Source organism: Heteronotia binoei, chromosome 6 (assembly GCF_032191835.1).
Source record: "Heteronotia binoei isolate CCM8104 ecotype False Entrance Well chromosome 6, APGP_CSIRO_Hbin_v1, whole genome shotgun sequence".
In the NCBI taxonomy this organism is placed as follows: domain Eukaryota; kingdom Metazoa; phylum Chordata; class Lepidosauria; order Squamata; family Gekkonidae; genus Heteronotia; species Heteronotia binoei.
The window spans coordinates 55234536-55257933 of record NC_083228.1 but is presented as its reverse complement, the minus strand read 5'-3'; the positions used below and the strand labels follow the sequence as shown (position 1 = coordinate 55257933).

At 41.5% G+C, this 23398-nt stretch overlaps 1 protein-coding gene across 9 annotated transcripts in view; it reads left to right on the top strand.

Moving 5' to 3' along the window:
• The window catches only part of TACC2 (transforming acidic coiled-coil containing protein 2), a 211028-nt gene that overhangs the window by 1857 nt on the left and 185773 nt on the right, over window positions 1-23398 (top strand). For 8 of the 9 annotated variants that reach the window (XM_060241490.1, XM_060241486.1, XM_060241483.1 and 5 more), the window contains exons 2-3: window positions 17903-18105; window positions 21855-21983. In XM_060241490.1, the coding sequence (XP_060097473.1) occupies window positions 17903-18105; window positions 21855-21983 (332 nt within the window). The remainder of the gene's footprint in view (window positions 1-17902; window positions 18106-21854; window positions 21984-23398) is intronic. The other variant, XM_060241487.1, reaches the window with a different exon arrangement.

Here is a 23398-nt window from a genome sequence, read left to right as displayed (position 1 = left end):
AGTGCGGGCTTGCCGGGCCAAGGCCAACTGCAGACGCCAGTCCACCCACCACGACTTGACCGATGCCTACTCGACCACATTGACTAGCCTGCAGGTAATGAACTTGCCCCTCACCACCCCCGATAAAGTGTCGGTCCTCATCGAGGGCGCTCCATGCCTAATGGAGTTGGACTCGGGCTCCTCCATCTCCATAATTTCGGAGGAGTCTCTAAGAAAACTTTGCCCCTGTGGCCGGCCCAGGTTGCGACTGGCTGATTTCATACTGCAGGACTTCCTGAAAAACCCTGTACAGATTTTGGGTTGGGCCACTGTAAGGGTAGAGTTTAAGAACTTTAAGGGCACGCTGGACATACTCGTGGTCAAGCGCCAGCTCAACACATTGCTGGGGCTGGCCTGGTTTCGACCGCTGGGCATTCAAATAGTGGGGGTGCAGCAGATGCAAACAAACAATTTCGAGCACGTGTGCTGGGAATTCCCGGAAGTGTTTGATGGGTCCCTGGGGTGCTACAAGGGGCCTCCCATCATCTTACTTCTCGATCCCCACGTGAGACCAATCAGTTTGAAGGCCAGGCGAATTCCGTTCGCTCTTAAACCCAAAATAGAAGAGGAGCTGGACCGCCTCATGGCCCAGGGAGTGCTGGAACGGGTATCCTACGCTGCATGGGAAACACCCATAGTCACTCCGGTAAAGCCGAATGGAGATGTGCGTATATGCGCTGACTATAACTGCACAATAAATAAAGCGCTCCAGGACAATCCATACCCCGTTCCGGTGGTCAGCCACGTCCTGGCAGCCCTAGCAGGCTCTAAGGTTTTTGTGGAACTGGCCCTGGCCCAAGCATACCAGCAACTCCCGGTGGACGCTGAGACAGCAGAGGCTTAGAGCATTGTGACTCACAGGGGAGCTTTTTGGGTGCGGCGGTTGTAATTTGGGGTTAGTGTGGCTCCAGGAATCTTCCAGAGCATAATGGACTCTCTTCTCAAAGGGATCCCCAGAGTGCAACCGTTTTTTTGATGACGTTTTGATTGCCGCCCCGGACACTGAGGAGTTCAGCAGCCGTCTGCGAGAGGTACTCTGCTGCTTCCAGATGGCGGAACTTAAAGTGAAGCGGGAGAAGTGTTCCCTTGAGGTGCTGAGGCTGGAGTTCTTGGGGTTTGCTGTGGACACCACGGGAATCCACCCGATGGCCGACAAGACCAGCGCAATAGTCCACACCCCGGCCCCCACGTGCAAGGCCGTTACAAAGTTTCTTGGGGTTATTAAATTTTTACCATTCATTTTTGCCCCACAAAGCGGTCATCGTGGAACCCCTACATAGGCTCCTCGATAAACACGTCACCTGGGTCTGGGAAAAGAAGCAGGCCACTGCTTTTCAGGCAGTCAAGGACCTCCTAGTTTCCGATACTGCGCTCCACCATTTTGATTCTGGCTTGCGATGCTTCCCTACCATGATTCTGGCTTGCGATGCTTCCCCATACGGGATGGGCGCCGTTCTGGGGCACCAACTCCCGGACGGGAGGGAGGTTCCTGTGGCCTATTATTTGTGGACCCTGACCCCCGCGGAGCATAACTATGCCCAGATAGACAAGAAGGCCTTGGCAATCATGGCGGGTGTGCATAAATTCAACAACTACCTGTACGGTAGGCGTTTCACAATTGCCACGGACCACAAGCCGCTTCTGGGCCTCCACACCCCAGACCACCAGACACCACAGATTCTGTGACAGCACATCCTGCAGTGGAACCAGTTCCTCAACTCGTACACATATGCCCTGGTCCACCGCCCTGGCAAAGCTATGGGACATGCTGACGCCCTCAGCCACCTGCCGCTGCCCTCTATGGACCCGTATCCCGCTCCTGCCCACCATGTGATGCTTATGGAGACTCTACCCGAGAGGCCCCTCCACGCTGCTGAGGTTGCTCAGGCCATGGGCAGAGACTGCATCCTCGCACGCGTTTTAGACTGGGTAGGAAGGGGGTGGCCCGCGGGCAAACTGGATGCAGAATTCAGGGCATTCGCATCTCGCAGAGAAGAACTGTCCATGCACAAGGGGTGCATTCTCTGGGGTAGCAGGGTGGTGGTTCCCCACCCCACTGCGGAAGCAAGTGCTGGAAGCCTTACACAAAACACACCCGGGGATAGTGCATATGAAGGCCCTGGCACGTAGCGATGTATGGTGGCTGGGGATGGACGAGGAGATAAAGGGATGGGTTACAAGGTGCCAACTCTGCCAAGAGTCCCGGCCAGATCCGCCCAGTGCCCCTGTCCACCGCTTGGAGTCTAATAGGAGGCCGTGGTCCCAGCTACACCTAGACTTTGCGGGGCCATACCAGGGCCAAATATTCTTTATTCTAGTCGATGCATACACCAAGTGGTTGGAGGTGATTCCCGTAGCTTCAACCTCCACTGCGGCAGCGGTCAGAGCCTTGTGAAGGGTCTTTTTCACCCATGGGATCCCCGAGACCATTGTCATGGACAATGGTACTGCTTTCACCTCCCGGGAATTCCAGGAGTTCCTGAATAGGTACCTCATCCAGCACATTCGGTCTGCCCCTTTCCATCCAGCCACCAACGGCCAAGCAGAGCGCATGGCGCGCACCACAAAAGAGGCCCTGGGTCACATTGTACAGGGGGAGTGGGACTACCGCCTGGCAGCCTTCCTATTTGGGAATAGAATCACCTCCAACCCCGTCACCGGGGTTAAGCCCTGCCGAGTTGCTAATGGGGAGGAAGTTGATCACTAGGTTAGACAGGTTGCACCCTGACCAGGCTATGGACCTCCGCAGTTCCCCCAAGATTCGGGAAGCCGCTAGGGGATTCTTTCCGGGGAATCCGGTATACGCAAAGAACTTTGCAAGCGGGGCGGAGTAGGTAGCCGCACTGGTGCTGCGGGTGCTACAAGGGGGAGCGTTAGGGAAGTGGGGGAGAACTAACAGCAACACCCCCGAGAACTTCCCAACCGATGCCGGCCGTGCCAATTATGCGGGCAGAAGAGCACCACAGCGGAGGGAGTGACCCCCCCAGAGCAGAGGTTCTGGAACAGCAACAAGCAGCGGACATCCCTCTTCCGGCGTCACCCCACCATGAAGAACCAGCAGCCCCGCCAGCCACTCAGTACATTACAACCGCAACCAACTCGCCACTCAGTACATTACAACCGCAATCTAGCTAAGTCAAGAGATGATTCTGGTGCACCAGTCCAAATGGGCAATTTTATTTTGTTTGTATCAGAACTTAGAAGAAATAGCTCCCACTTCTCAATGTAAGCTAGGGTTGCCAATCTGCAGTTGGGGGCAGGGGATCCCCTGGTTTGGAGGCCCTTCCTCCGCTTCAGAGTTATCAGAAAGCAGGGGGGGAGGGAATGTCTGCTGGGCACACAAAACCACTACCAGCGCTAAAGGTTACATAGCATTATTTAAAAAGAAAATGTCCACAAACAATCTCTCAGTACAACACCAGATTGAGCAAGGGACTGAAAAGGAAATGGTAACACATTGTGAACACATTGTGATTTACTTCAGAGTAAACATGGATAGGTTTGGGCTGCATGTGGTGCAATTCTCACTGAGATGGTAGATCTGTTATTGGGTTGTACCACTACAGAGTGCATAAGGAGGCTGCCATGAATGAATATCTGCGGGTAAAGTGCTGTCAAGTGCAGCTGATGTATAGAGACACCCCCCCCCCCACTACCCATTCCAAGGCAAGAGACTAATAGGAGGCTTGCCATTGCCTTCCCTTGTCACCCTGGAATTCCTTGGTGATCTCCATTCAAACATTAACCATGGCCAGCCCTGCTTAACTTCTGAGATCTGATGAGGTTAAGTTAGCCTAGGCCATCCAGGTCAGGACCCATTAATTCATTTTAAGTCATTTTAAAAACCCTTCACATGCAAAATCAGCACGTCAGGAAACTGTTAAACATATAAACATTAAACATATGAAGCTGCCTTATACTGAATCAGACCCACGGTCCATCAAAGTCAGTATTGTCTTCTCAGACTGGCAGCGGCTCTCCAGGGTCTCAAGCGGAGGTTTTTCACACCTGTTTGCCTGGACCCTTTTTTGGAGATGCCAGGGATTGAACCTGGGACCTTCTGCTTCCCAAGCAGATGCTCTACCACTGAGCCACTGTTCTATGATCCTAGTGTTTTTCCTTGCTGTGTTTTAAATGTAGAGTTTAGTTTAGAGTTTGTTTTATTTTGTTTTCTTCTAGCAAGTCACCTTCTGCAGTTGAATTGGTATGACTCAGATAATAGGTTTACCTTCTCTATGAAAACTAAGCCAGAGTTTCAGTGACATTCTAAGCTTCTGGAAATATGCCCTGTGCTTTTAGTTTACTGTGTGCCAGGTTTGTGTCTCTTTCTTATAGAAAAGAAGACAGCAATGCAGCTTCTTACTGGCAGTCTGGGGTGGACTGGGAAGTGCAAATGGTCCTGGAGCAAGACAAGCTAAATGGCCTCTGTGGAGCTACAAGCCAGCACTGCAGGGCCACTCATCTCAGTGGGGCCAACAATGAGCAATAGTTCACCCATTACATCATCCCTCCCAATGCGAAGCAGTACAGAAGAAACAATGGGTAACCTGACACTGACTGCCATTGCCAATGAAAGTTCTGAGCCAAGTGGCCCCTGAGGCTCAGCTCTGCTTTCTTCTGGCCACCAGCAGGCCTCTAAGGGAGTGGCCCACTGGGAAATTTCCCTGTAAGCTAAATGGCCAGCCCACCCCCAAAAGTAATGAATTCTTCTGTTATTATTCTTCTGTTACCAGGCTTGAACCAGAGAATATAGAAGTTTGCACTAAAAGAAATTCCACATTTTTATACCTTAGTTTTCCAAATGATGCGAGCCAGAACAAATAGAGTGAACTGTATTAATTGCACTTACAGTACTTACTTTTCCTGACAGTTTGACAATTTTGTGGAACCAATGACGTTGTACAAAGCAACTGAAAAGAAACGTATAGCTATGTATTGTACTGACTAGGGTGGGGTGACGTGTGCGTAGGGCATGGGAAAGGATCATGATAGAATGGACTTTGAACTGTGCAAATATAATAGCTCTTACAACTGAAGGGGTTTTTTTTTCTATCTCTAGATTTGGTATCTGACACTTCAGAAAAAGTTACCGTAATTACATGTTTCCCCACTGAAGATATAGGAGTTCTGGTTTTGTTAGTATATTAGTAATGCTTTTGGGTCCAGAACTACTTGCCTGTGTGCCCTCTCATGTACTCCATAATGCCTATTTATATTTTAAGTAGAATACTATAAGAAGCAGACTATTCTAGAAGCAGGTAGAACCGCTGGTGGGTGGGATGGAGAGAAGGAAGCAGAGTAGGGGAGAGGCTATGGGGTCTTTCAGGCAAGAGAAAGAAGAAATAGTGGGGGAGGGGGAATTAGATGTCCCTGCTGAAGTCTTTGCTGGTCCCGATCCCTCAGTAAGGAAACAGGCTCTTCTGAACTTTCCATCTCTTAAGGGAGGGAGGGGGAGGGGAGAGAGAGACACAGACTGCCAAACCAAGGAGATGGCATCGAACAAGATGTTGTGAATAAAAATAATTAGCAGGGCTTTTGAAAAAAAGAAGCAGCCCAGCAGGAACTCATTTGCATATTAGGCCACACCCCCTGATGCCAAGCCAGTTGAAACTGTGTCCCTGTGCGTTCCTGCTCAAAAAAACCAAACCATGATCATTAGCCATATTGTGTTTATGTCCAAATCACTCTTGAGCACATACTGCACACTTTTGAATAGGGTTTGGTCAAGGCATACTTTATGCCTCTGAGAGTATATTTAAGTTGTCACTGCCTGCTCTGCACCTGTTTAGAGGATAAACAGAAGCCATTGCAACAGGCCAAAGGTTACAAACATAAACACTTCAGGAAAATGACTTCGCTGAGGACTTACGTAATTGGCCCACAGTTCTTGGATATGTAAAACTACGTTTTCATTGGGGAGGGACGGTGGCTCAGTGGTAGAGCATCTGCTTGGGAAGCAGAAGGTCCCAGGTTCAATCCCTGGCATCTCCAAAAAAGGGTCCAGGCAAATAGGTGTGAAAAACCTCCGCTTGAGACCCTGGGGAGCCGTTGCCAGTCTGAGAAGACAATACTGACTTTGATGGACCAAGGGTCTGATTCAGTATAAGGCAGCTTCATATGTTCATATGTTCTTCTAGTGGGATATATTTCATGGAAATGGCTCAGTCATTTTCAATGCCTTCCTAAGCAAGTGAACTTAAAATCCTACTCAGGTCTATTCAGTGGGACTTACCTCCTGGAAGTATTCTTAGGATTGCACAAAACCCCCCACAAAAGCTCATACCTTGAATAAAACTTTGCTGGTATTAAAAGTGCCACTGGACTCCAATTTTGTTCTATTGCTTCAGATAAACATGGCTACCCACCTGAATCTATTAGGATTGCACTGTTGGTTTTCTGTCATACTGAGAACCCTCTTTTTGCTCCATTAAATCATGTGTTCTCTCTTAAGGTTAGAGGACACAAGCTGGATCCTTTTGACATTATCCTGCAGATGGCATTCAATCTGCTTTAAATTGCACAACACATTTTGCAGTCTGCAGTTAATTCATCCTACAGTCATGGATACATTTTTATAGGGTTGCCAACCTTCAGGTGGCAGCTGGAGATCTCCTAGAGTAACAACTGATCTCCAGGCAACAGAGATCAGTTCAGCCAGACACAATGGCTGCTTTGGAAGGTGCACTTTATGGCACTATATCCCACTGAAGTCCCTCCCCTCCCCTCCCCAAACCCTGCCTTCCTCAGACTCCATCCCCCCAAATCCCCAAGTATTTCTGAACCCAGAGCTGGCAACCCTAATTTGGTGTATATATCCTATTAATCCTGAAGGCCTGTACTTCTGAATAAACATGCTTAGGATCACTTGGCACATATTACTGCTTTGCGTGGGTAATGATATGAAAGATTCAACAAAATCAAATTTAAAAAGCAGATTAAATTTGTTCTAATGAAAACCTGTACAAACCATTGAAAACTGGTGGCATTCATTTGCACTGACCACTTTAAACAAATACCATTAAATCCTTTTGTTTTTAATATCCAGACTCTTATGTGCATAGTTAAGACTACTAAACTGCATGTGTGGAATTGTTTGACCGAAATATTGTGTGGCCTTCTCTCTCCAGCCTTTAATAACTAGCATGTGTTTATCCTCTCTCTCTGGCCAGTTTGGCAGTTGTTTCTGAAATCTGATTCCTTCTGATGCCATGGGGATGACCTTTGGTCCATTTCCCAGCGTTCACCTGCAGTCAGATAGGTTCTTCCTAAGCTCCTTATGGAGGAAGTGGCTGTCTTGGAGTGAGTTCACTGATGATTCTAACAGACCGGGGCTTTTTTTTGGTGGGAGGGGAGATGCATTTGAGCATGTACACCAGAAAAGCTCACTGGGAGATGCGATGACAACGGAAGGTAAGAAGAACAGCTTTCTTGTCTGACTTATTAAGATTTATTCCAGCACTCTGTCTCCCTGTAAACACAGTGTTATTAGGAATGGAAACTTCGGGTAACTCCTCAAAGCTGTCTTTCAGCCAGGCGCAAAAGGATGGCATGTTGCAACAAATGCCATAAAAGGCTACATGTTTTATGAGGAAAGGAACACAGGAAGAAGGTGGGGGAGAGGAACTGGACTAACTTGGGTCAATCGAAGATGTTTGTCCATTTTCCCACACATCCCTTCAGGTTTTATAAGTGCAGCTTTTGAGATCAAAATCCTTTATATTTCTAAGAGATGCTTCATTTAACTGCTTGATATTCAGCGGAGAGAATTCAGACCACTGGAAATATTTGCAGCCCAGTACTCTTATATACTGTTGCTAGGGTTTTTACAAACTACTGCGAAATTTAGGAAGGGCTGCATGGAAAATAATCTCATGTAGCGCAAACCGATGGGTAGACCTTTGAAAGGCACGTTTCATTCTTTTTGATGCTAGGATGTAGTGGCTATTTGATAAGCACAACTCTTTTCATTCACTCATGCTCAGATAGGGATAAAACAATATTCTGGATATTTGGATCTGTTTAGGTTTACTTGATATTCTGGGCAAGAACTAGAACGTGTGCCAAAAGAACTGTAGGTTAAAGGCAAAGTACACATTGTGAAAAGTTAGTTTTTTTAAATGTCAGACAGTAATCTCGTATGACAGTATTATAAACAAGAGTTTTCCATAATAGAACATAAATATTTGTTTAATCTTTATTTGCTATATTGCTGGTTTTTATTTTAAGAAAACTACTTTGAAATTACCGGTATATATTAATTATCTTAATTGTTTCTGTAGCATCAATGCTCTCCATTCATGAGTCTAAAAGCAGAAAGATGGAAGGTGTTTTTCATCTTTCTTCTGTTACAGTTTTGCAGTGTTTTTCATGATGCCCTGCTTTCTTCTCTCCATTGCAGTAGGAGGGGAAGCGCAGGCCTGTTTGTTGCTGAACATTTATATGAATGAATGAATGAATGAATGAATGAATGAATGAATGAATGAATGTGAGTTTAACCCCTGTTGTCACAGACCAGTTTCAAATTTAGGAACAAAATGGGCAAGCAGTATTAATGGTTCTTTCTAATTTTAAAACCTTTTTACACACATATAATATAATCTTTTATTTAAAAAGGCAATATATATGGCACTTGGGTCCCATGAGGAAACAAAACTTCAATTGAATTTGTGTGGTATGGTGATAATGAAGAACTTGGAAAAGGAGTATAATCATAAATGGAGTATAATCACTCAGTTTAGAAATCTGTGATTCTGTTATGAGTACAACTCAACTTAGAGTTGCAAATTTCAAGTTGGGAAATTCCTGGAGATTTGGAGGTAGAGCCTGAAGTGTAGGGTTACGAGCTCCAGGTTGGGAAATACCTGATTTGGGGAGTGGAGCCTGAGGAGGGGCAGGATTCAGGGATGGAAGGGATTTCAATAGTGTGTAATGTCATAAAGTCCACCTTCCAAAGTAGTCATTTTCTCCCAAGTGAACATATCTTTGTCACCTGGAAACCAGTTGTAATCCTAGGAGATTTCCAGACATCACCTGGAGATTGGCAACTTTAGAGAGGGCAGGACTAAGAGAGAAGGAAGCTACTGAATTTATGGCCATTGCCTATACAAGGCACCAGAAAATGAATTCTGGTCAGGCTGCCAAATGGAAGTTTCCCTTTGACTGTTTTCGTAGAAAGCACAGAATATGTGCTCTTCCTTCTAACCTTCAGAGAAGCTCCAAAGACTTTTGTACATTGAACAAATGCTAAAAAATTATTCTTAATCACTTCAGTGAGAAAGATCTATTGCCATTTGCAGACTGGTGGAAAATTGCAGTGAGGATAATATTTTGTGACTTCACAGGCTGGTCAAGAATCCAGTTAGATTGCACTGTAATTGCTTCAGATAAAACTATTATATACGGTGAATACATGAGGTAGGATCAATGGCAGGCTATACCTCTATTTATTTATTTACTTCATTTATACTCCACTTTACTTCCTAATGTGTGGACCCAAAGTGGCTGACGTTGTTCTCCATTTTTTCCTCACAAGAATCCTGAGAGGCAGGTTAGGCTGAGAATGTGTAACTGACCGATAGTCACACAGCAAACTTTCCTGGCAGGGTGAGGATTTGAATCAGGTCTCTCAGATTCTTGTTTGATCCCATAACCACTAAACCACACTAGCTTTCTCCAGATTTAATTGTAAAGTGGATGAACAACAGTTTATCTATAAGTTCTGTCCATGTGATAGAGGGCTCTGCACTTTACCTATTTAAGCTTATGGGAATCTTTTATGGGGATTTAAGTTTATGCGGAATTCTCCTGTAGTAGTGGCAAATCTGACATCCTGATAGGTTGGGGCAGGGCTCTTTTTGTAATAGGGGCTCATTTGCATATTAGGCCACACACCCTGATGTAGCCAATCCTCCAAGAACTTAGAGGGCTCTTAGTACAGGACCTACTGTAATCTCCAGGAGGATTGGCTACATAAGAGGGGCATGGCCTAATATGCAGAGGAGTTCCTGCTACAAAAAGAACCCTGGGTTGGGGCTTTTGTTGGGACTGTGGAAAGCAGCCTTTGACCTGTCAAACTATCAATCAAAAGTACTTGTGTGCCATTAGTTGAGTCTATTCCTCTCTCCTGCCAAGTGGCTGTCACTAGCCAGCAAAGCTGATTCTGTCAGTAAAATGCAACCAACGTTAGTTCTGGCAGTTACTGTGGGAACACATTATTGGCTCATCTCACATCACCGTCTCTGGACTCCCACTGGCTGGCTCCCCTGCCCCCACCTACTGCAGGTCCAGGAATGTTGAACACACTGCCAAAAGCAGTCTTACCTCAGAGACAGCTCTTCTCTGTGCCTTCTCTGTCAACCAGCCTCAGAAAGGGTTGCAAAGCTACTGCAACCTCATGAAAGACCTCCCAGCACATGCAGCCTCCAAGGGCCACAGAAATAGCTAGGGAGGCCTGACCCTGCTGAGAGTGTTTCCTTTTACTGTAAAACACTTTTATTTCAGCAACATATGATATTCAAAGTCAATAAAACATTAATAAACTCGTTAGCTATCTCATACATTGCTATTTTCCCCCCTTCCTTCCCCCCTATTTCTTGACTTTCGCCGGTGTCATTTGATTAAAATACTTATATAAAAAATTAACCCTATCTCTTAAGAATCTTATAACATAAAAATAGAAAATAAAAATATAAAATTGTTATTCTTCAAGAAAATACATATTTCTAATATTACTAAAACATAACCCTATCTTCATTGTTATAGTACACCTTCGTTCTTCATTTTAATATTTTTAACACTTAATTGTTATCAAAAATTGCCCAACATCCTTTTATTTTCCATTCTTTTTCTATATATCTTCTGTATTTTCCCCAGTCCATTTTAAATCCATCCAAATCATAGTCTTTTAAGATTCTTGTAAGTTTATCCATTTCACTCCATGACATAACTTTAACAACCCAGTCCCATTTTTCTGGTATTTTATCTTGCTTCCATAACTGTGCATACAATGTCCTTGCAGCTGAAAGTAAGTACCAAATTAAAGTTCAATCTTCCTTTGGAAACTTTTACATTTGTAATCCCAATAAAAAAGTCTCTGGAAGTCTCTTAAAGTCATATCCTAATATTTTTATAATCTCTAGTTGAATCATCTGCCAAAATTGTTTTGCTTTTTCACAAGTCCACCACATATGGTAGAAAGAACCCTCATGCTTTTTACATTTCCAACACCTATCTGACATCTTGTTATTCATTTTTGCCATTTTTGGGGGGTCATATACCATCCGTATAACATTTTAAAGCAATTTTCTTTAATATTGTAACAAGTCAAAATCTTCATATAGTTCTTCCATAAGTATTCCCAAGATTCCATCTGTATTTCTTTATTTACATTAATTGCCCACTTTATCATTTGAGATTCTACTACTTCATCTTCCATAGGCCATTTCAATAATAACTTATATACTTTTGAAATCAGTTTATCGTTATCTCCCAGCAGAACTTTTTCCAACTCAGTTTGATCTTTTCTTATTCCTTCCTTTTTAACATCATTTTCCACTAAGCTCTTAATTTGTTGCATTTAAAACCAGTCAGACTTATTATTTAGCTCTTCTTACCACCTTGTATTTTTAACAATTGGCTATATGGTAACCACTTTTCTTTACCCGTCTCCACAGATATTTTTATTACTTCTGTTGGCACAATCCATAACGTCTTCCTCTCATCTCCATATTTTTTGAATTCCATCCATGTATTTAACAGATTTCTTCTTATATAGTGATGAGAGAAAAAGCCATCCATTTTATTTTTTCCATAGTACATATATGCATGCCAACCAAATAAATTTCCATGACCTTCCAATACTAAAAGTTTTCTATTTAATAACGCCACCCATTCTTTTATCCACACCAAACATACCGCTTCGTGGTATAGCTTTAAATCTGGTAGTTGGAATCCTCCTCTTTCTTTTGTATCTGTTAAAATTTTCATTTTGATGAATTCCGGGGTTGGAAAATGCCGAGCTGAACTGCTTCTCAGAAGGGGAGCAGGCTGGAACTTCTGTTCGGGGTAGTGGAAGGCAATCTAATGCCTACTGCCTACTTTTCTCAGTCAGAGATCAGTCAAAGATATGCACAGGAAACTTTGAGGAGATTTACCTTGGCTAAAAGGGAGTCCCAGAGAGGGGCTCCTTTGAGGCTTTGAGGGGTCTCCAGAGACGAGTTGCAATTTCATCATCTGCAGAAGTTTCCAGAGTCATTTATTTGACATAAGCTCAACAGGATCCTAATCTTTTTTGATACTACTAAACATCTATACAAGACCAGTGTGGATCTGGATAACTACAGAAAAGGTACAGATGGCTATCTTTCATTCCGGGACTAATTAAAATTAAACAAAATAAAATCAGAAGGTGGGAAATTGAAATCTAGAAAGCTTGGAAGAAGAAGGGGAGAAGGGGCGAAATTTGGACTTTGTAAATTTAATTTGGTGAGGTCAACATTTTCGGTGTTTTTACATGTCAGACCACAAGCAAACCCGTGCAAGGACTGCTTCACTGGAGAAAATGCAGGACCAATTAGATGCAATGGAAGCCAGGATAATGAAAGGGATGAAAGAGATGATAACTGCTTCCAAAAAAGAAATTAGAAAAGATATTGAAGAGCTAAAAAAAGATATAGAGGATCTCAGAAATGAGACTGTGGTGACATCAAAAAAAGTGCAAGAGGTGGAAGGGAGAGTGAAAGTACATGATTCCACCTTGTTAAAAATACAATAAAAAGTGTCAATTCATGACTGCAAATTGATGGAGACCCAGATTTGTCTGAGAGGAGTACCTGAGGATGAAGAAACTGATTTGAAAGAATATATAATAAAAATAATTGCAGAATTTTTGGAGGAAGATCCTGAAGGGATTAGAAACATGTATGACTATATGTATAGAGTGAACTCACTATATGCCAAAAAAAAAAAAAAAATCTCCCAAGAGATGTGGTTATAAGATATATGACAAAAAAAATGGTGGGAAAAATCATGAATAAAAACTTTGAAAAGACATTGATAGTGGGAGGCAGCAGAGTAAGAATTATGAAGGAGTTGCCAAGACAAGTGATAAATGACAGAAGAGGATATAAGAAATTGACAGAAAATTACGGGACAATGAAATGAAGTATAGATGGATAATACCTGAAGGTCTGAGCTTTGAGCTATGAGGAAAAAGGATTACAATTACAAGCACACAGGAACTGCGTAGGTTTTATGAAGAACATAAAGAATATGTACCATGATGGATTACAAAGTATTATCTTGGCATGTAAATGGACTAAATTCACCATAAAAAAGAAAGGCAACGTTTCATTGGATTAAAAAGCAAAATTGTAATATAGTTTGTTTACAAGTAGTACATATCAAACAAAAGGTTTACAATTTTTTATAGAATAAGCAATTGGGACTAGAATTTCATTCATTGGCTGAACAGAAGAAAAGGGGAGTGATTTTTTTATATTAAACAAGAATTGGACCCGAAATTAGTGTTTAAAGATAAAGATGGAAGATTTGTAGTGGTAGAAATAATATTAAATGCAAAAAAAAAACATTGTTACTGGGACTGTATGCACCAAATGGAGCAAAGGATGCTTTTTAAAAAGACATTATTCAACAATTTGATAAAGTGACATATGATCAAGTTTTGATAATGGGGGACTTTAATGGAACAATTAAGAACACACTGGATAGGTCTGGGGGGAAAAATAATAAGGAAGGAAAATTGCCAAAGTTCTTTTTTTGAATTGGTCAAACAAGAAAATTTGGAGGATATATGGAGGAAATTCAATCCTGAAGTGCGGGACTATACCTTTTTTCAGCAAGACATAAAACTTTTTCCAGAATTGACATGTTGTGGGGTACTGAATATTTAGGCCTTATAACAAAAAAAATAGAGATTTTTCCTAAAATAGGGGTTGATCATAACCCAATAATATGGATTACAAAATTGTCTAAAAAGTCGAGAAGATGGAGATTGAATGAAGATTTACTACAGAATAAAGAAATAGTGACATCTCTAGAAAATGAAACTAAAGCTTTCTTCCAAGTAAACGATAAAGAAGATATAGAATTTCAGATGGTGTGGGATACTTATAAAGCAGTAATGAGAGGAATACTGATTACATTGAAAAATAAAGACAAGAGGGAAAAAGAAAAACAGATGCTGGACATTCAAAATGAAATAAAGAAAAAAGAAGGGGAACTGAGAAAAAGGCCAGGGAAAAAGAAAATTATGAGGGAGATTACCGTATTATAAACACAAATTAGACATTTGTTAAATAAAGAACTGGAATGGAATCTGAAAAGATTGCAGCAGAAATCTTTTGAGGGAGCAAAGAAACCAGGAAAATATTTGGCCTGGCAACTGAAGAAAAAGAAAGTAAAATTATTAATAAAATTGTGGTGGAGGGAAGAGAGGTGGTAGATCAAGAAGGAATAAAAAGAGAATTCTTTAAGTTTTATGCCAAATTATTTAAGGGTGTTAAAATAAAGAAAGAAAAGATGGAAGAATATTAAGGATGCAGAAATAGAAATTGTTACCTTATGTTATCAATGTTTATAATTAAGACTGGGGGGAAGGCATGTATGGGGAAGGCATGTATGGGGAAGGCATTAAGTGATTATTAATATTTTATTAGTATTAGATATAACTGCCATATGTTACCAATAAAAAAATTGTTTTAACACAAAAAGAAAAGATGGAAGAATATTTACAAAAGATTAAAATAGCACCCTTAACAGAAAATATGGGAAAAGTTTTGAATGATCCAATTGAAAAAATAAAAATTGAAGCAGCAATTAATGCAATGAAAAATAAAAAAGCACCTGGGCTAGATGGATATACAGCTAAATTTTTTAAAACCTTCAAAGAGGAGTTAATTCTGAAAATTCAGAAATTGATGAACATGATAAGAATAAAAGGGAAAATACCAAATACATGGAAGGAAGCTGTTATTTCATTGATTCAAAAGGAAGATAGAGATGTCACGAATGTAAAAAATTATAGACCAATCTCACTATTAAATAATGACTATAAAATATATACAAGAATCTTGGCAGAACGGCTTAAACACCATTTGACAAATTTTATAAAGGAAGATCAAGCAGGGTTTCTCCCCAAAAGGCAAATAAGAGAGAATATTAGAACTGTTGTAAATATTGTAGAATATTATGAAAGACATCCAGAAAAGCAAGTAGCATTATTCTTTGCGGATGCAGAGAAAGCATTTGATAATTTAAATTGAGACTTTATGTTTGCAGTAATGGAAAAAATGGAGTTGGGGGAAAACTTTATAAGGATGATAAAAGCAATATATACTGAACAACGTGCAAGGCTATGTATAAATGCTGATCTTACAGAAGACAAGGCTGTCCGCTTTCCCCACTGTTGTTTATAATGACTCTTGAAATCTTACTGATGCAAATCCAAGAAGATAAAGAAATAGAAGGATTAAAAGTAAAAGGATTTATTTACAAATATAGAGCATTTGGAGATGATATAATGTTTATAAATGAAAATCCCATACAATGTTTATAAATGACAATCCCATATAATGTTTATAAATGACAATCCCATACCTTTGTTGTTAGCTAAAATACAAGAATATGAGGAATTGGCAGGACTTTGTATTAATAAAGAAAAATCAAAACTTCTATGTAAAAATATGCAAGTAAATAAGCAAAAGGAATTGCAGAGGCTAACGGGTTGTGAAGTTACCTCTAAGGTAAAATATTTGGGTGTGGAGATAACAATGAAGAATATTGATTTCTTCAAAAATAATTATGAAAAACTATGGCATAAAATGGATGAAGATATGTTAAAATGGAATAAACTTAATTTGTCATTGCTGGGCAGAATAGCTGCAATTAAATGAATATTCTACCAAGAATAATGTATTTGTTTCAAACTACCCCGATTATAAAAGACAGTAAACAATTTAATAGACGGCAAAGAAAAATTTCAGAGTTTGTGTAGGCTGGGAAGAAACCAAGGATTAAAATGAAAATTTTAACAGATGCAAAAGAGAGAGGTGGATTCCAATTACCAGATTTAAATTTATATCACGTAGCATTTGTTTAGTGTGGATAAAAGAATGGACGATGCTGTTAAACAAAAAACTCTTAGCGTTGGAAGGTCATGAAAATAAATTTGGCTGACACACTTATATGTATTATGGGGAAAAAAGATGGATGTTTTTGTCTCTCACCATTATATAAGAAATAATTTGCTAAATACATGGATGAAATATAAGAAATATGGAGATGAGAGAAAACCGTTATGGATAGTGCCAGCAGAAGTAATAAAAATAACAGCTGAGACGGGGGAAGAAAAGTGGTTGTCATATAATCAACTATTAAAAATTCAAAGTGGCAAAATAGAATTGAAAACGGAAGAGCTGAATAATAAATATGATTGGTTCCAAATGTAACAAATAAAGAGCTTGGTGGATAATATTAAAACAGATGAGATAAGACAAGAGCAAACAGAAATGGAAAGAGTTCTGCTTGGAGACAATGAAAAATTAATTTCAAAACTATATAAATTACTTTTAAAATGGTCTACGGAAGATGAAGTAGTGAAATCTCAAATGATTAAGTGGGCAATAAATGTAAATAAAGAAATACAGATGGAAACTTGGGAATATTTTTGGAAGAACTCCATGAAGCTTTCGATGTGTCCATTTCACTCCATGTCATAACTTTTACAATCCAATCCCATTTCTCTGGTATTTTTTCTTGCTTCCACAACTGTGCATACAATGTCCTAACAGCTGCAAGCAAGTACCAAACTATAGTTCTATCTTCTTTTGGAAATTTTTCCATTTGTAATCCCAACAGAAAAGTCTCTGCAACTTTCTTAAATTCATATCCCAAGATCCTAGAAATTTCTTGTTGAATCATCTGCCAATACTTTTTTGCTCTTTCACAAGTCCACCACATATGGTAGAAAGAACCTTCATGTTTTTTACATTTCCAACATCTGTCTGGCATCTTATTGTTCATCTTTGCCAACTTTTTAGGAGTCATATACCATCTATACATCATTTTTTAAAAAACTGATGTTTTCCCAATGATTTTTAAAAAATCCATTAAATTAAGTATTTTAAATTAAGTGCTTTAGTAACACTGATAAATATACATACCAGTCAAGAAAGCATTTCCTAAGCAAGGAAAGACTGATTTCTATGAGCCCACTAAAGGCATAAGAAGCTTAGAAGCAGTAATTCCACCAGCACCACCCCCGAAATGTTTTTCTTGTGATCCTCAGGGCATTTTTTTTTTACCAGGAACACACAGGAATGCACTTCTGGCTGGCTTGGTGTCAGGGGTGTGGCCTGATATGTTAATGAATTCCTGATTGGGTTTTTCTACAAAAAAGCCTTGTGTGAAACAATTGTGATGTCAGGGGTGTGGCCTAATATGCAAATGAGTTCCTGCTGGGCTTTTTCTACAAAAGATGCCCTGCTTATGATTATTTGTAGTTGAGTTCTTAATCTTCTAGTTGGTACAAAATTAGGTGTTTAAAAAAAAAAACGGTTGTGCCTCTGAGATTTCAATTAGTGCAATACTTTTCAAAATCTGTTCTATCTAAGTATGGATTGGTACCTTAGAATATTTTGTTTGCTGATTATATCCAAGGAGCTTAGGGCTGAGTACATCATTCTGTTATCTCATGTTTTGTTTTCACAACAAGTTTCACTGCAGAGTAGGGATTTGATTTTGGGGCTTTCAAATCCTATTCCAGTGTTCTAATAGGTAGCCCATACCAGTATAACTACCACCCCACTTTAACAGTACCATTATCCTCTTTTTCTCTCCTTTCTAGGATCCTCCTCCAGTTTCTGTTCCAGAATCAGACCAGCCAACTGGTAATGAGGGAGAAATAAAAAAGAAAAAACAGAGGAAAAGGGGTGCAAACAGAGCTAGTGGACAAGACAACTTGGATCCCTCACCTGCAGAGAACAGAGATTCTGTTGTTTCATCAGCTCCGCCAGATGATTTCTCTGCCATCGCTGCACAAGATACAAGGTAAGAAACAGAATGCTTTTACAAATTGCTAATGACAGAATGCGTCAAGTGATGTAGACTGTTGTCCAAAGACATTCATGTTACAATAACACACTTGCCTGTGCAAATCTCTTACTACTCCACTAACTGCTCTGTTATTGCATCTAGTTGGGGAAAAGGGCAGTTTTTCAAATAGCATTTTAATATATACGTATGGTGAAGTAAGAATTCTTCTAATCACTTTAGTGAATGAGAGCAGTAGAATATATCACATGGTAGGTGTTCATCAGTAGCAGTGCAGTTAGAGTTGCTTGAGTGATTTACCGTACATAAGAACACAAGAGAAGCCATGCTGGATCAGGCCAACAGCCCATCCAGTCCAACACTCTGTGTCACACAGTGGCAAAAAATGTTATATATACACACACACTGTGTAATAGCCACTGATGGACCTGTGCTCCATATTTTTATCTAAACCCCTCTTGAAGGTGGCTATACTTGTGGCCGCCACCACCTCCTGTGGCAGTGAATTCCACATGTTAATCACCCTTTGGGTGAATAAGTACTTCCTTTTATCCATTTTAACCTGTCTGCTCAGCAATTTCATCGAATGCCCATGAGTTCTTGTATTGTGAGAAAGGGAGAAAAGTACTTCTTTCTCTACTTTCTCCATCCCATGCATTATCTTGTAAACCTCTATCATGCCACCCCGCAGTCGACGTTTCTCCAAGCTAAAGAGTCCCAAGCGTTTCAACCTTTCTTCATAGGGAAAGTGCTCCAGCCCTTTAATCATTCTAGTTGCCCTTTTCTGGACTTTCTCCAATGCTATAATATCCTTTTTGAGGTGCGGCGACCAGAACTGCGCACAGTACTCCAAATGAGACTGCACCATCGATTTATACAGGGGCATTATGATACTGGCTGATTTGTTTTCAATTCCCTTCCTAAGAATTCCCAGCATGGCGTTGGCCTCTTTTAGTAAAATTTAGGTGACCAACCTAAGGCACGTTTGTAGGGTGAAGGGGCAAACCTCAAACCAGAAGCCTGGTACCTTGGTGCCTTTGAGGTATGCTATTATCTTCAACCTGTAGTTGTTGTAACTAGAGGAAAAAGATGTGGCACACAGACACCCAGGCTTGGCAAGAAGTATACTTAATGGTAGGTTTGCAGGGTGTAGATTGGGAATTTCCTGGAGATTTAGAGGTAGAGCCTGGGAAGGGGAGGGTTTGGAGAGGGAGAGACCTAAAGTGGGCATAATGCCATAAAAGTCACCCTCCAAAGCAACCATTTTTCTAGGGGAACTGGTCTCTGTTGCCTGGAGTTCAGTTGTAATTCCAGGAGATCTATGGGCCCAACCTGGAGGTTGGTAACCCTTATAATGGCTCTGCACTGAGACCCATGGTGATCTCATCCATGCAATATGGGATGCACAAACAGAGGAGGCCAGACTCTTCTGTATCCCACAAATGTTCACACTATGACAAGGTTTGGAATGGTTAGACTGTGGGCACTGCAGAGCCCATGACTGATGTAAAATTGAATAAATATGGCCCTTCAGTTAGCCCATCCCAAATTGTTAACATCCACCTGCAATGTGCAGTTTCAGCCTCTAACCTGTATGTTCTGTAATGTAGCACTCACCTCATCCATATAATTATTGTGGTGTTTGGCTTCTGTGCAGCACAACATTCTTTCCAGAAACAGTCTTAATATGAGGAGGGAGCAAAAGTCAGAAGACTCCTAGGGTTGCATCCTACCATCTTTTCCATTCACTCTTGCCTGATTCCCTTTGTTTGCATCCCCCATCTCTCATGGGCCCTTCAGTCCCCTTGCACAGCATCCTCAGTGGTCAAAAGAGATCTCTCTTTTTGGTCTGTCACTACAAGCAGGGCTTTTTTTGTTTAAAAAAAAAAGCCCAGCAGGAACTCATTAGTATGTGAGGCCACACCATTGACATCACCATAATTTGCATATAGGCCACACCTCTGACGTGATAATCATTTGCATAATAGGCCATACCTCTAACATCATCATTTGCATGCTAGATCACACCTCTGACATCACCATTATTTGCATGCTAGGCCATGCCTCTGACATCACCAGAAGTACGATTATCTAGCCAAATCCACCTCTAAGATGAGTTAGTTTGAGCTAGCTCACAGTTTTTTAGCTTCTGGCTCACATTTTTGTATTAGCTCGGAAAAATGGCCCCAGGGCACACTAATTTATGCAGTAGCTCAAAACGTTAATGCCAGTAGCTCACAAAATAGAATTCTAGCTCCCAGGATTACACAGCTTAGAGGGAGTATTGCTTGGGAGGTCCTCCCATCTAAATACTAACCAGGGCCAACATACAGGAGCACATGAAGCTGCCTTATACTGGTTTATCAAGGTCAATATTGTCTACTCAGACTGGCAGCAGGTCTCCAGATCTCTGGTAGAGGTCTTTCATATCACCTACCTCATCCTTTTAACTGGCTATTGAGCCTAGGACTTTCTGCATTCCAAGAGGATGCTCTACCACTGAACCACAACCCTTTGTAGTTTATGAGATCAGGATAGTCTGGGCTATTAAGGTCATGGCTTTACAGGCATAAGGGCTAGAAAACTGCTTTTTGAATGAAAGTGGGAGATGGCCAAATTTGCTTAATTTAAGAGCCACATAAAATAAACATCAGATTGTCTGAGAGCTGTAAGAAAGGAAGGAAGGAAAAAGGGACACAGAGAGAAGGAGAGAGAAAGAGAAAGAAAGAAAAGAAATTGCAAGAAAGCAAGCAAATAAGAAAATAAAAAGAGAGAGAATGATGGAAGAAATGAAAAGAAAGAAAGGGGGAAAAGAAACTGAAATAAAGGAAAATAAAGGGGATGAGTGTCATGAGCCCTGACGAGGAGGAGCTGGAAGGGTTAACAGACCTGGAAGAGTTGCCAGCCAGTTCCTCAGCTGAACAAACAGCAGCTGGCTCATCAATCACTCTCCAGGCACCAGTGTCAGCTGTTGACAATCAATCTCCTTCAAGCTCTCCTCCTCTCATCTCAAGAGTTTGAAGCAGGCTCCGGAAAGAACTTTCAGAGCGAAGATATGAGGCACGCCGATGCTTCAGATCTCTCAGCCCTGAGTTCTAGCAGAGTCACTGCCACCCAGGGAACAGGCTGATTGAGATTCTCATATAGCTCCCACCCAGGACCTGGTAACCTTGTGGAAGCAACAAGTCTATTCTCTGGCTTGCATCTATGCTCCTTCCTGATTCTGACCTGCTTGATTTCCTTGGCACCCTGACCTTTTGGCTTTTGCACATTTAACTTCTGATTCTGGTTTGTGATTCTGCATTGGTGACTTGGCTCCTGCTTGACTTCCTGGACTTTGACCTTGGACTGGCTTTGGACTCCTCCCTGCCTGCACCCTGAGAACGTGATAGCAGGAGCGAGCAAGGATTTCATGCAGGTGGGGTGGAGGAGCATCAAAAACATTCGGAATGGCGTTCCAGTGCGTTCCGGCTCAAAAAAAGCCCTGACTAGAAGAGTTGATAGGACATAACTCATAGTTTCTAGCAGTGTTTTAATGTGTTTACCATTTCTTGTGTCTTTAACTGTATTAATCTGTTCTGCAACATGATATTGAGCATTTTGTAACTCTTGCATCTAAATTACTGCAACACAAACTCAAGTGATAAATTCTGAGAGCAATCTACTGCATGCTAATTCACTTTACTTTCTGAAGATGAGTGCATGTGTATATGTTTTTTTTTCTTTTCCTGTACCTTTCCTGACAGTGGGAGCTGGCCTGTGGTGTCTAATTGGAAGGAAAGCAAAACCTTCCAAACTCCTACCCCAAATAATCTTCTTTTTGTTGGGCTTGGTGTAAAGGAAGACTCAGGGTCCCATATCCCAGTCATAAGCAGGTACAGAATGCCAGTGTGAGTAACAATGAACTAAAAGACCAATTATGGCCTTATGTAGTTGGCATGAGGAAACACATTTGTTCATTCTGGGTGTATCAGACATATTAATAATTCTTGCTTCTGGCTCCTATGGAAATACAACTATAGAAAAATATGCTTATTTTGGCTTTTAAAGACAGCATGTATCATTTTATGCTGATTATTGGGTTCGAGTTCTGGATAACAGAGAATAGCTTGGCCTGGTTCTGCACATTTCTGAAGCCGCAGTGCTAAAATTCTTGATGCTAATTGCATGTGGATTGTGTTGTCCATCTTGATTCAATAAATGCAAATTGCATCAATGAACAAATATGAAGACTTCAGTTTCAAAATAAGCCAGGTGTGTAAAAATATATAACATTCAGCGGTCTAAAATGATTTTGATAGAACAGTCCTCAATCTAGAAGCTGATCAGAAAAAAAAAGATGGAACCCCTCAGTTAAAACCCTGGGTGTGAGAAGGGGACACTGAGCTGGCCTGCTTGAGTGATGGCTGGCCAGGGAACATCTTGGAGTAGGGGGCAGATGGGGTTGTCATCACTTGGATCCTCTTCAGCCCCAGCTGGCAAGAAGGTTTTGGCCTCCACCCCTCAAAAGCTTTAGCTGGGCAGGAAAGAGGTTGCATGCCACCTGAGTCCCTCTCCTCCTGCCAGGATGATCCCTTGTTACTGCCTGTGCTGCGCTCTAAATGTATCCTTTGACACATTTGGACTCTTTAAATTGGGTTTGGGAGATTCACCTGGAATCCCAACCAATTTGGAGGGATTTACGTTCCATGTCAGGGGCAACCTCTGTCCAGTCCTGGCTGAGACGGGACTCCGCCGGGAGCCCCCCCCCCGCACCCTCCGGCTGAGATGGGACTCTACTAGGGGAACAGCAGCCACGGCGGGGTGCGACAGGGGCCAGCAGGGGCGTGACAACCTCTTTCTGCTTCTGTAGCCTGGATGGTTTGGAAGATTAACACATTCATCAGTGAGAAGTAGCAGAGCATGGGGTTTAGGATTTTTTAACTATGTAATGGGCAAGCAAATTCATACTATGTCTGTTAGGCTACCCATAACAAGCAGATTTTTTTTTTTCCAATACAAAGTTTACATTTTATTCCCAGGATAGGGATACAGAAACTTGCTTAACATAAGAGCCATATAGAATAAACATCAGATGTTTGCGAGCCACAAGACATGAATGTCAGATGGGGAAGGAAGGAAGGAAGGAAGGAAGGAAGGAAGGAAGGAAGGAAGGAAGGAAGGAAGGAAGGAAGGAAGGAAGGAAGGAAGGAAGGAAGGAAGGAAGGAAAATAGATGGCAGAGGAAGAGAGATGGAAAGAAAGTAATTTTAACTTTGAATGCATTCTTCAAGCTTCCAACTGGCTTGGCT